This window comes from Rhipicephalus sanguineus, chromosome 8 (assembly GCF_013339695.2).
Source record: "Rhipicephalus sanguineus isolate Rsan-2018 chromosome 8, BIME_Rsan_1.4, whole genome shotgun sequence".
NCBI lineage: Eukaryota > Metazoa > Arthropoda > Arachnida > Ixodida > Ixodidae > Rhipicephalus > Rhipicephalus sanguineus.
In genome coordinates this window covers 80,035,843-80,049,947 of record NC_051183.1, presented here as the reverse complement: position 1 = coordinate 80,049,947, position 14,105 = coordinate 80,035,843, and the positions used below count along the sequence as shown (strand labels likewise).

At 44.7% G+C, this 14,105-nt stretch overlaps 1 protein-coding gene across 1 annotated transcript; it reads right to left on the bottom strand.

Annotated features, from left to right (window-relative positions):
- Nucleotides 1–12,019: 12,019 nt before the first annotated feature.
- Nucleotides 12,020–13,047, bottom strand: LOC125756246 (neuropeptide-like protein 30). The gene is made up of 2 exons (XM_049418524.1): nt 13,019–13,047; nt 12,020–12,323 (listed from the first exon to the last, which is right to left on the bottom strand). Exons 1-2 carry the CDS (start codon nt 13,028–13,030, stop codon nt 12,090–12,092), a joined length of 246 nt encoding a protein of 81 aa, XP_049274481.1. The 5' UTR covers nt 13,031–13,047; the 3' UTR covers nt 12,020–12,089.
- Nucleotides 13,048–14,105: the final 1,058 nt, after the last annotated feature.

Below are 14,105 nucleotides of genomic sequence, written 5' to 3'. Positions count from 1 at the left end.
GGTAGCCGGCGCTAGCCATGGCAGCGACAGCGAGAATGACGAACGTGCACAGCTGGAAAGAGACAATGGTTATTAGTTTGTCCATTAGTCATTAATAAATGAATTATGATATATTTATTTACAATGAATATGTAAGAAAAGACCACAGGTGGCCACTAGCTGTTGCCAGGTGGAAGAGGCTGATGTCTTCAACAATGGTGCCAGTAAGTGAAAAGCTTTGAAAAGCAGCAGGCAAACTATAGCCACCCTCGAAGTAACTCCGCAAGTAGCAATCAAACATGACAGTTTTTGTCTCTAAATCATGTTGAAGCGACCCTAAATGTACCAACCGCAAAGAACATACAGACGATAACCATGTAGCAGCATAACTTCATTAGAAACTCGGTCTTGTGATTCACTAGCTTGTACATTGTCTTTATATACTGCAGGGAAATCGACACTGAACTATTTGCCTTTGCCACGGAGTTCAAGCATTCTGCATACGTACACTCAAAATTATGTCTCAATTCGAGGACCTGCGACTGCATTCTCCTAAAATCTCTTGCGAACAGGAAATTATAGCATGCAACACATAAGAAGGTCGCGTTTAAAGCAACAAGATTCATATGAGATTATAGCGTTGAAAAATAGAGAAATCTTGTCCTGCCCATATCTGCTTTGCGCGTCTTGTTCGTGTGTCACTGGACGGCGAATAATTTTCAAGCAAGAGTATTTCTAAGCCGGAGTCCACCTGCAGATTATGATGGTGATGCTGCTGCTATTGATGATGATGATGACATGCTCTTTCACTGGCTCGCACCCAACTCGCGAGGTCGACCACGAAACAGATGAGTCGAAGAAATGGTCATAATTAAGCTGTATCACTAGTGATCAGACATTTAAGAAATGGTGAAAATGTTCGTGCTGACCAGCAGCATCCTCCTCCTCTTCAGCTGGACAGTTTAGTCAATCAAACAATGCTGGTTTATACAGCGCTGTTTAAGTGCAAATTAGTTTAAGTGCAGGGCACACCCAGAGTAACTTCTGATATCGCGAATACTTCAAATGCAGCGCTAATATCCGCCGGTATCCACCAGAAACGCGAGCGTTGTATCCAATCCCAGTGTTGCAGTTTCAAGCATGCTTATCCACCACCTTGGCCATATACGTAGTGGAATACTCACGAGAATCTTCATAGCGAACTACTGCGAAGTTGCCTCGAGCACTGTTCTGCGAGTGACTGGTCAACCCGACCTAGTTGTACATATATATATATACCCCCTCAACCAAACAAGTCATTCGAGCGACGGATTAAAGGTCAGCCGGAGGTCGGTAGCCTGAGTATCGCTGGAATCCGGACGCGTTCCAGTTTTTTCACACTTGTCGAATGGTAGATCACAACGGGTAGCGAAACGGTTCGCTTAACGCGCGTTTGGCGCGCGAGGAAAAGTATAACAAAGCAAAGACCAGGAAGCGAGAATAGGCTTGTGCGTAGGGACCAGCAAACTGACACTGAAGTCACCATCCGCTGCGATATGACTAGTGCAAGTATTCGGTAAACGCTCGCATCTTTGATTGCAGAAATTGCCAAAAAATTTGCGTCTTGAATGTCTGAAGGCCCGCTAAATGAGTAATAATTGTTTTATTGCTGTTTGATAACCTCATGGCGAAAACTTGAAAATTTGCAGCTCGAACTGAACTTACCTCCATGACTGGAAATTGTATACAGTCCTTTATGGAATCCCTTGCTGCAGGACATGCCATGTGCGTAACGAAAGGTTGTTTGAACACCTCTTGGCTATTCATACCAACACGTCTATTACTGATCATTAGCACCGTAGAAAAATAGCAGCACAGAGACAAACATGTAGGGATTTTCTCGCATACTGAAAGAACAGGTGAAACGATGAAGGACGTAGAAAGAGGTCTGCGCGAGGGTGAAACAACACCCCCCCCCCACACACACACATCAGTCTTACACGCGAAGCTCCGGCAGAATTAATATGGCTTCGCCGATAAACTACCACAAGTAAAGTGAAGTAAGCATTTTAAGCAAACATTTTTAGACCAATTCTGATTCCTTTAATCTTTCCTCGTGCACGTGACAGACAAATCTAAAATATTTTCTTGCGTTTCTAAATCGTAACAGATAACACAGTCTCTGAAAGCAAACACATGTTTATGCTTCTTTTCACTGACTATATAAAAAGAAACCTCGATCTGGATAACATAACTTTTGTGATGACACATGAAATTCTTATAACAACCACGTGAAAGAAAAACGCACTATAAAGCGACATGCTCAAACTGCGACAGGCCCCCTGAGATGTCTTGTTTATTAAATTACATGTTCCCTAAGCCCCTCTCAAAACTACAGAAATGAATCATGTCAGATTTATATCCCAGATAGTACCTCAACTTATGAAGGTAGTGTAATGGCACACTTTGAAACGCTTTTCGATTAAAGTTACGCCAATTTATTCGAGGGCATTCTGTCGTCACAGACGACGAAAACTAACCGTGAAGTCTGTTTGGAAACGTATGAAATGACATCATCAAACTCGGCACTCCACGAAACAGTTTCGCATTACTCATATTATTTATATTCATTGTTAATTTCAGCGAGTTTCCTTTGTAAGTAGTGTGTAATATTTGTATATTGGTTTATTGTTTTGTTTCATTTGTATTATTAATGTTTCGTATCCTAGAACAATTTTGCGCAAATCATTTATATGCATTAGCTTTCTGGCCTTCTTATGATATTTTGAGTATTTTCGTACACTTAACTTACAGCAGATACCTTTACATCGTTATCCTCTGGGATCCCCTAGCTTCTGCATCTTTATTTATGCACCACACTTTTTTTACTCAATAAAGCGTCATTCTGATTCGAATGCTACACGCGGCAGGCTATTTTTTGTCGCAATATGCGGGCAACGAAAAATGCACTGTACTAATAACTACAGCCTATCACCAACGTTTTCTCGAGTAAAAACGTTTTCTCGAGTAAAAACGAATGTCCTGTTAATACACGCATTTTATACTAAGTTTCCACCAGAAAAATGAGACGTTAAAAACGTGTAGTATGTATGTATGTATGTATGTATGTATGTATGTATGTATGTATGTATGTATGTATGTATGTATGTATGTATGTATCAGAATTGTGCACGTTACAGAAATTAAGTAACCGATTGCAATTACAATTACTTCCTCTGAAGTATAATTGATTACAGCAGTCACTTCGAGCTCCAGAAAGTAACTGAGCAATTACAGAAATGTAATCGACTACTTTTGCGTTACATTCCTTCAAATGTTTATTCCTATAAAATATAACTGATTACAGCAGCCACTTACAGCCCCAGAAAAGTAACTGAGCAATTGCAGAAATGTAATAGATTACTTTTGCGTTACTTTCCTTCAAATATTTATTGCCATAACACAATCACACGAGTTAACTCAAACTGCAACCAACTACTGTGGCTTGCATGCGGTAGAGAGAAGGCTGGAGGCTTGCGTGAAGGCTGGGATGCTTACTGTGGCTTCTGTGTATAGTGTTACGTTGTTAACTTTAAACAGCAATTGTTTTTCAAAGCTGTTGTCGCTGATTCCTCCACCGTTCCTCGTTAACAGGTCAGCTGCTACTCTGCACACTCTCTCAACGCTGGCGTTGGAGGGAAGGCCAGTCTTTTAATGTAAGAACACCTTGCGCACCAGCTCGCAGTTGCGCAGTGCTTCGATGCTAGTGTCCATGTCCTCTACGAAGCGTCGCGCTTCGCTGTTGCTTGCGCTCGGGTAAGGCGTAGCGCGTAAGGCCAAAGAAAAGGTAAAAAAATAAATAGGCTCTGTGAGGACTTCCCGTCTGACAGGACGGGAGTCCCTAAAGAGCGGTCACATTCTTTTCGGGGCGAGAACTGCCATAGAAGACTGGTTACAACTTGATTTTAGAAAAAGAAATGTAATAGATTACCGGTAATCAATTACAAGAAAATGTAATTGAATTACCTAGAACGTTACGGTTTCGAAACGTAATAAATTATGTTACAAAATTACAAAAAATGTAATTGATTAAAAGTAATCGATTACTTGTAACGCGTTACGTACAACTGTGTTATGTATGTATGTATGTATGTATGTATGTATGTATGTATGTATGTATGTATGTATGTATGTATGTATGTATGTATGTATGTATGTATGTATGTATGTATGTATGTATGTATGTATGTATGTATGTATGCGGAAAAGTGATTGCCCTTGACTTGCGGGATATGCGAACCCATCCCCACTTTACAATCAACCACGTCATGTTCTCATGCGTCGTCGTATGTTCCACAGAAGGAATATACACCTCCCATCCCATCGATAAACCGTCAAACGCTTCGCATACTGGCTGCGCAATGAAATCTGTAATGCAGCATGAACGGCGATCAATTGCCGCAAATAACAAAGGTAAAAACATTTTGCAGTGGCTCAGCTCGCCTATGCCAGGATATATGTAGCGTTAGCAAAGGTTCAGCTGATTATTCTTAGCTTTCCAGGTGGTCTAGGATTATTAGCCTTCTTCTGTTCATTCTTCGTACGCTGAACCGCTAATTGCCAGGCAACTACTTCGGGTTCCGATGCGATAAGCTTCTCGGCTCTTCTGCGCCATCGAGCAGCATTTGCGCTCTCCTTCTCCATGGCGTTACCCCCCTGCAAAAGCCAGTCAGAGGCGCTATCAAGCGGCTCCAGCGCAGTGTCAGACGGCGACTGCACCGCGAAGGCGAATAGCAGCGCGCGCGCCGGCGGCAGTGTGTCTGCCACGGCTACGACGTCACTCCTCTCGAATGCGCAGACCAGCAGCAGCGAGTCACGCGTGGCGGAGGCGGAGTCTGCGCGAACGCCGGAGCCAGTGTGCCTGCCGCCGCTACGACGCCACTCCTCCCGAACACGCAGACCAGCAGCGGCGAGCCGCGCGCGGCGGTGGCGGAGAGCGCGTGAGATGCCGGCTCCGGTGAGCCAGCTGTGTGACATCACTGATCCTCGCGCATGCGCAGCACTGCTCATGAGGATCCACGCGAAATCGGCTCCGGCTAGGCAAGTGTAGCTAACGCTACAAAAATCTCAAAATATATTGCCGCATGCCCAGATATTACATAAGTGATAACTACAAATTATATTCCTTTGAAAACGTATACTTTTCACTGTCTGCCTATAAACGGAATTGATGAACACCGGGTCAAAGAGAGGCCTTTTCATAGACACAGTGCACGAAAGTTTTCTAGCATTAGCTACGCTTGCCTAGCCGGAGCCGATTTCGCGTGGAGCGTCATGAGCTGTGCCGCGCATGCGCGAAGATCAGTAATGTCACACAGCTGGGTCACCGGAGCTGGCAGCTTACGCGCTCTCCGAACGCCGCGCGCGGCTCGCCGCTGCTGGTCTGTTGGAGAGTGGCGCCGTAGGCGCGGAAGACACGCTGGCGCCGGCGCGCGCGCAGACTCCGCCACCGCCGCGCGCGGCTCGCCGCTGCTGGTCTGCGCCGCATTCGAGAGGAGTGACGTCGTAGACAAAGTGGCGCCTGCGTGCGCAGCAGTGGCGCCGGCGTGCGCCAACAGCGAGCGGATTTTATTACAACGGCCCCCTAGCGTACGTCGCAGCACTAAATCGAACGATTGCCTTCCACCAATGACACGCGCCATATGTGAATCCCGTGAATTCTGCCCAGTACATCATCAACGACGTGAGATCGGGCGCGTTTATACTAAAGGGTCGATGAGAGTCATGGCGACTTGCAGCTCACTTTAATTTTACATGTATACTGTGAATTTTTATTGTTTAATCACGCACAGGAGAAATCTCACACAGGCACTACCTTGGAGGTCAAAATCCAAAGCCTATATATACGGGGTGGTCAGTGATCGGTTGTGCAGTACGAGCAGTCGGTTTTTTCAATCAAGAAACTCGCTAGCAGACGCTGCCTGCGTCGGCCTCGCGATGCGAGAGAAGGGGGGGGGGGGCAAGGAGGTTAAAAAATGGCTGGAGTGGAGATTATTGCGCAAGAGTGAAGCCGTGCCCACCAAAAGATGGCGGCTGCGCCCGCCATCTTAGTAGGGGCACGATCATACTAAGGGGCATGATCGTGCCCCTTAGTAGGGGCACGATCAAAGCGAGCATTTTCCGCGCACGCCAGACGAGTTTATTATGGCAACTTTTAGGGATGATACTGCTCCAAGTGTGTCTTTCTGTTACTAGTTTTCGTAAATAAGCCTGAGAGTCATGGCAATTTTTTGGAGATCAATCGCCAATACTCCTCATGACGGGTTACTTTTGTCAGCAACAACGATCTTTTATTTTATAATTAACGTTGTATTTACACTAACAGATCAAAATCATTTGATCTCCAAGTAGGCACCACCAGAAAACAGCATGTTTCCGAGCTCTTTGGTGGGCAAAAGCTGGCTTCACTTTTTCTGGCAAGGCGTTGGCAGAGCTTCCACTCCAGATTTTTTTAAAACCTCCTTGGGGGTGACTAGAGCACGCATCTGCAACGCAGCGAGCGCCTCCGCGCCATCTAGGGATCTTTCTGAGAACTAGAGGTGGCTACCACAGCGCCATCTAGTGAACACTCCAAGAACTAGAGGTGGCTACCTAATACTACTACTACATACTACATACTACAGAGGAGGGACAGACCCACACCCAAAGAAGCTTCGCCCCTAAAAGTCGCAAGAACTCTTGGACGTTATCGCCCCCCGGACTAACGAAGGGCTGTGTGCCATATCTATTGATATCAAAGACCTCTACTACACGTTGCCCCGCAATGCCTTGCTCGAATGTATCAAGGGTGCTCTAGTTCAGTTCGGCTGGATAGATTTTAAGGACGCTTCTGGCATTTCGTCTAGACACCTCTTAGACCTTTTAGAAATAGCGTTTGTGTGTGTGTCACTCCCTGTCCCGTCCTCGTCAATTCAGTTCTGCGCTTAACGTTATACATATGTTCCTCTACGCCACTAGAGTCTAGGTGGTGCGTTGGCGTGGTCGTGCGCGGCAAGTTTGGGTCAACCACGCACTGTGAGAACGCCCTAGGAGCAGCGCGCTTATGAAGAACGCTGAAGAGAGCAGAGACGGGAGTGCGTTGATGAGCTCCGCTGGCATCCACGTTCGCAGAGTGGAATCGCTGCAACTATTCTTTTTTTCATTTCTTGATGGCTCTAGGCTACAATTGTTGTGCAGGTATACTCCGTACCATAAGCATAAGCAGGCGTATGCCGTAAACGTGAGCAAATCACTCTCATTTATTTTTAAATTGGCAGTTCCACTCGAAGTAGTGGAGAACATGAATCTTAGGTTAACGACAACTTTACCTAAGCACGTGACTTTGACAAGCTTCTTGGTATCTTGCTGAAGGTACTTGCGAATCAAACAGAAGCTGGATAACCGATATCGTTTATTAAACATGCGCGCACATTCGCTTATCCTTTTTTTCGATAAAATGTGTTCAGCCGTGATAAAGCAGTGGCGGTAGCCGCAACTAGCGTATTTTCCGTAGCCGTGGCAGTATCCATCATAACGGTAGCGTAATCTCAAGTTCTCATTAATGGTGGGCGATGGCATAGCTGTAGCCAACGTATATTCATGGCTATGGCTGTAGCCACCGTTGTTGCGAGCGTTCTGTTTGCCTGTGACAATTATGAAGCACGACCATGGGTGTACAACTGCAAAAACGACAACGCGCATCTCTAACGTTGTATTCATCGACTTTAGCGCATGCGTGGGTACTACATGCTATTTTTGCAATATAACGTATATCGCTCAAGTATTATTGCAGCACTAATATCTATCAGCATGCTGAACTGGGCTGGCTGGTGCATTACCGAGCTTGAAGTGAAAGCGCTACGAACGAATACAAACACGGCGCTTACCAGCAATCAAGCTTTATTGCGTTTTCATGTCAATGTATAGTATGTATCACAATCAGCGCACACATTTAGGAATACGACATAACACCGCAAACGGTGAAATATCCCATGTTCAACGCGTTCAAGCCTTCGTTTTGGTCGAGCGATGGGGAAGAGACGCTGACACAAATGTATCCACACGTTGTGTGTGTGTGTGTGTGTGTGTGTGTGTGTGTGTGTGTGTGTGTGTGTTTCTTATTCATTTATTTATACAAAACACCCATTGAAGGCCCTCAACGAGGGTATTATATAGGGGGACATTTTACAATAAATTGGGAAAAATAACAGAGTTAGAAACACGATCAAAAGTACAATCTTGACAATTGGCTGGTACACATACAGTCAGAAAACAACAACAACGACCATGAAGTAAATGCAAACTACAACATACTGAAGTAACTAGACACAAATGGTAAAAAAAAGAAAAAGGTGCAAGCATAGTAGGCAGGTACCGAATGCCTACGCAAACAGAGTACATGAAATACACAATACAAAAGAAATACCGCTACAATATGCGAAATGAAAAAGAAAAAAAAGGTGAAAAGAAATGAATTAGGTACGACTCCACGTTTAGGCAATACGCTCAGTGCGTAGAAGATCTTGAAATTTCGTTGTTTCTTTCGGTAGCTACGTGCGATGATAAATGGTTCCATTCAATGATAGTGCGCGGTATGAATGAATTAGCCAAACGATGAGTGTGACATATGGATCGTTTGACTTTGTACTGGTGATCGCGGCGAGGAATAATGACTGCAGGGGGCTGAAAGAAATCGTCAGAAAGAATTGAATGATGGTATAGTTTGTGAAAAAGCGAAAGGCGAGCTGCTTGGCGACGATGAGATAAGGGTTCAAGTTCGGCGCGATCTCTTAGTGCAGTGATGCTTGAATGACGTGAGTAATCTGAAAAAATAAAACGCACAGCACGGTTTTGCAAGGATTCAATATTCTGGATAAGATAGGCTTGAACTGGATCCCAAATAGCTGAAGCGTATTCGATTTTTGGTCGAACGAGTGTTAGGTTGGCGAGCTTACGAATATAGGGAGGGGCATTTTTTGGAGAATGTTTGATAAGACCGAGTGAACGATTAGCTGAAGCAAGGATGACGTCAATGTGATAATGCCACGTGAGATCTGTTTGAAAGTGAACACCAAGGTATTTATAACTACTACTAAGTGTAATTTCGGCATTATTTAAAACTTAAGATGCTGGTATGCGGGCATTATGTAGGATAAATGACATTAACTTTGTTTTGGATTCATTCAAGGTCATTAACCATGAGGTGCGCCAAGTATTAATATTGACAAGGTCGGATTGAAGGAGCTCACGATCGGCATCACTAGATATACTACGGTATAGTACACAATCATCGGCGAATAGTCTAATATGGGACGACACACAATTATGCAAGTCATTAATATAGATTAGGAAAAGCAACGGACCTAAAACACTACCCTGAGGGACACCTGATGTTACGTTCACATAATTAGAATGAGAGTTATTAACTGTGTACTGTGTTCTGTGCGAAAGGAATTCTTTAATCCATGCAATAACATTGGGGTCAATGTTAAGTTGGGTTAGTTTTAGTATAAGCCTGTGGTGGGGAACGCGATCAAACGCTTTTGAATAATCCAGAAAGATAGCATCAACTTTAAAACCACAGTCTAGTGATGAGTGCAAGTCATGTACAAAACCGGCGAGCTGAGTGTCACAAGAATGTCCTTTGCAGAAACCGTGCTGTTGCTTAAAGATGATAGTGTGTTCCTCAAGATAGTTGATGATTTGAGCGTAAATGATATGTTCCAGTTGCTTGCAGATTGTATTGGTTAAAGAGATTGGGCGATAGTTGAGTGGTACAGAGCGATCACCGGACTTAAAGATGGGAATGATTCTGGCCACCCGCCAGTCGTGAGGAATGATACGAGATGCTAAGGATTGGGAGAAAAGGGCACACAGAATGGGCGAGAGGCTCGATGAGATATTTTTCAGTATCTTGTTCAACCCGAGATGGTCAGATGCGGAAGAGACAGACAGACAGACAGACAATGAACTTTATTAAGATAGTCCTGAGGAGCACCGCAGCCGTTCAGGGCGGCAGCGCCGCGGGCCGCTCCCACGTGGGGACGGGGAGGCCAAGCCTCACCGCCGCGTCGTGGGCCCTCTGGACGGCCCTTAATTGGTGTAGTAGATTCGAGCTCCTTAGCTCGGAGCACCACTCTTCTTCAGTGAGGCGTTGAGGGCCCCGTAAGGAGGGACACCGCCAGAGCATGTGATCTAAACTGCTTCTCGCGCCAGCTTAAGATTATTTAATAATGTGTAAATTCCTTCTTCGCTGATACTTATTTCAGGCATCGTTATGTCAGTACGATTACTGATGAGAGGGCTCGACGTTAAGTCCTCACGTGTAAAAACAGAGGAGAAAGCATTACTTAGTAATTGAGCGCTTTCATAGTCGGATACAATGTCGCCATTTGGATTAGTAAGTACAATTTCCGGATGGCTGCGTGGGTTGAGAATACGCCAAAAACGTCGCGGGTTATTTGCGAGAAGAGAGGAAAGATCATTTCCAAAAAAAGAGCGTCTTGTTGTTTTTAACAGAGATTGGTATGCTTTTTCGCACAATTGGTAACGTTTCCATGAATCCGATAGACGATCTTTGTGAGCGTTCCTGTACAGGCGTTCTTTCTTATTGTTGAGACGACGGAGCCGATCGTTAAACCACGGTTTCAAGTCGAAACACTTGATTTTGGCCGTAGGAATATGCGTGTCAATCAAATTGATAAGTGGGCTCTTTAACCACTTCCAGTTTTCTTCTACTGTGTGTGTGTGTGTGTGTGTGTGTGTGTGTGTGTGTGTGTGTGTGTGTGTGTGTGTGTGTGTGTGTGTGTGTGTGTGTGTGTGTGTGTGTGTGTGTGCGCGTGTGCGCGTGTGCGCGTGTGCGTGCGTGCGTGCGTGTGTATGTGTGTTTCTTGTGTCACATTTAGGGCGAAAAAGCTTTAGATGCCTCCTAGACCGTGAAAAGCGACCATCGGCGTCAACACGAGTGATGCAATAAATCGTCATGCGATGACGTCACCCTCCACTTTGTGACGTAATCATGACGTCACGGGTCACCAAACTTTGTGCCGTCAAGGTGGCGTCATCACTGCGTCACTATGACGTCATCACATGACATGTTAGCTTGGTCAAAGGTAGACTAATCCCGGAGGCGCTGCAAAGCCACGTGAGCTCCAGAAAGCTTCCAATTCCTCCGATCCTGGAGGCAGTGGAGTACCACGTTTGGTGCGGAAAGCTTTCGGGCGGGATTAATACAATCGACCTGACAACATGAAAAAGATGAAGATGGCTTTCGCCTGCCAGTCGTTTTAGGCAAATGCGTGAGAGGCCATGTGTCTCTTTTGCCCATCTGTACTTTTCCAACAAGTAAAACACCCCCACTTACGGTGATATCTCGCGTCCGTGAATGTTTCTACGAATTGTTATATCTTATAGTATACCGACGTTTAGACGCCATAACATTGGGTTGTTAGTCAGCGCCGCGTTTGTCTCCTCTTGGCTTCGTCTAGATCAGAGCTGTTTTTTTTTTTCTTCGTGTTCACTAATGCTTTCATTATTTTTTTCTGCTTGAAAAATAATAATAATGGCAACATTGAAGCATTGCAACTCACCGTTGACTGCACCATGCTGTGCTTTAGTTTGCAACGGTGTAGCAGCAATGTGCACGTTGCACATTGAGTGAAAATGCTTTCACCAAAAGCACGCATTAATGGGACAAATGGCAACCAAGACACTGACTTCATTGAGGTGTAGCTCACGGCATGAAACATTAGTTATATAGCGGGCTTGTCTGAGCTAGAAAAAGGCTCCAAATTTACACCAGTCATTTTACCTGCAGCTGTCCCTCACCTAGAGCACTTACCTACAGCTGTCTTTCGTCGATATATTGATGAAAAAAACAATATTATTATTATTGTTATTACTATATTGACATTTTAGCTACAATTGTCATGTAGCAGTAACTTTCCTGCAGAAATGGCAATTGGTGGAACTACATGCCTTCTTTGAGAAGACACTTATTCCGTAAGTAAACGACGGCTCCGAATTAGACGAATCATTTATTTTGCTTTCACTCGTCATTCATGCTTCACTTGTAGGTCACTGGGCGAAACAGCTTAGCCGTAGAAGCCGTGGCCATAGCCGTAGCCGCCGTAGCCGCCGTAGCCGCCGTATCCCCCGTAGCCGCGGCCGTAGCCTCCGTATCCCCCATAGCCGTAGTGCGCCCGCTGGTTGTCGTAGTGGTGTGTGATGCCGTGGCTGTAGCCGCCATGGCCGTAGCCGTGGCCGTAGCCACCGTAGTAGCCAGCGCTTACTGTGACCAGGACAGCAAGGACAACGAGGGTACACAGCTGCGGAGTGACAACGCCCGTCGAATCATGCGTTAGGGTGTTTAAGAAGATGAAGAATGTTTTTTTTTGGCTAAAATCTTCAGCATCAGTGTTGAAAGTACTCGTTTGATGTAGGTGCAAGGAATCTCTTAAGAACACTTGGTTACCACTGCGCTGTTCGGCCAGGCTAACACAGGAGAAATGACCTAAGATGTCACATATTGCTATGCACAAAAAAGGAAGTCAAACTGGGACCACATATTGATATATTATTTTCAGTAAAGAGGCCGACTTTTTTCTGTGCGTCGACCCACGCAATGAGTGCCGAATTGTGCACAGAATGAGCCATCCTTAGTCGAAGCCTAAACAGTATTCTGTGCCAGTCCTCGCTACACATTGCACAGAAAAGTATAGTGCATAAGGAGCACCCGAACTTTTGAGAAATTCAGTCCCGGAAATTCCTTTCGCAAGAGTTGCTATACACTCGTAAACAACTCCATTTTTGTTAACTATTGTTCACTCCATGGAGTAAGTTCATTTTGCTTGGGTGTAAAGCATACCAAAATGAACTTCAAGTGATTTCAGTGAACTCTAACAAGATGGAATAACGTAAAGGGTGTGCAGTTACTCTTTCAGAAAAAAAAAAACGTCGTATGATCTCTTGTTCCTCGACAACGTGTCCGAATAAAACACGACGCAGGATCAGTTATACTCACGAGGGACTTCATAGCGAAATGTCGCGGAGTTATCGAGGGCACAAGCTGTTATACGGGAGCTACGGACACCGACCCCCTTATATACTGCCCGGTTCGAGTGAGCCAATCCGGTTCAAGAAACGGAGGTACGTCACGCCGCCAGGCCTGCTCGCTCTCAGACGAGCTTGAATGGATACCAGTTTCAGGAAACTCGGAAAAGAAAACCGAAATATCAAACCGAGAATACCAATTTTTCAAAGAAAACGGTACAAAATTTGTACACACAAAAATACCTCTTCGCTAGATGACCGGTTGGTGAAGGCACAGCATGGGCCATTAAAGAACGCCCTATGTCCATGATTATTTACGTTTTTCGTAATGATTACGGTATAAGTAATCTTGCCCAAAACAACGCCTAATTTCATAACATTCTACCGACGAATCTCACTATCCAGCATATTTGTTACGATCCATTCCCGCTTCCCAAAGACCTGTCCGTTAATTTTTATGTATTCAATTTTTAATAACAATGAATATTATAACGAGATGTCTATATTGAAGCAATGGAAGTGTTGTTCTCAAATAAACATGCTAGCAGCCTGCAGAATTCAAGAAGTGAATTTAACAGGACGCTTTCATTTGATACGAATGGCTGCAGAACGTCGATAGCATCAAGTAGGGGGAAGCGCCATGCATTCCTTCTGTAATCACGTTCTTTATACGCAGTTTGATCATTTGTTCATTGAATGTCTGACCTGACGGTCGCATGTTTCTAGAGAACCGGCCGTCCATCCATTTTACTGGACGGACGATTAATCTAGGGCGACGACTGCCCTTACGGCGTCTGGGCTGGGTAGAATTGTAGGAGCTCAAAAATATGCGAAAAATTTCGATCGATTAGCAAAGACTACACTCGATTCAGATTAGACATTTTAATCTCGAATTTTTTGACTTTTTGAAGTTTCCTCGAATTTGGTTCAAAATATTTTCGGCCATTTTATTTTCAACATATGCGGTATGCATTTTATGCGAACTCTATATAGTGTCATGCGACTGCACTACATATTGTGTTGTTTTTCGTGTCGCTACGTGAATGTACTTCGTGAAT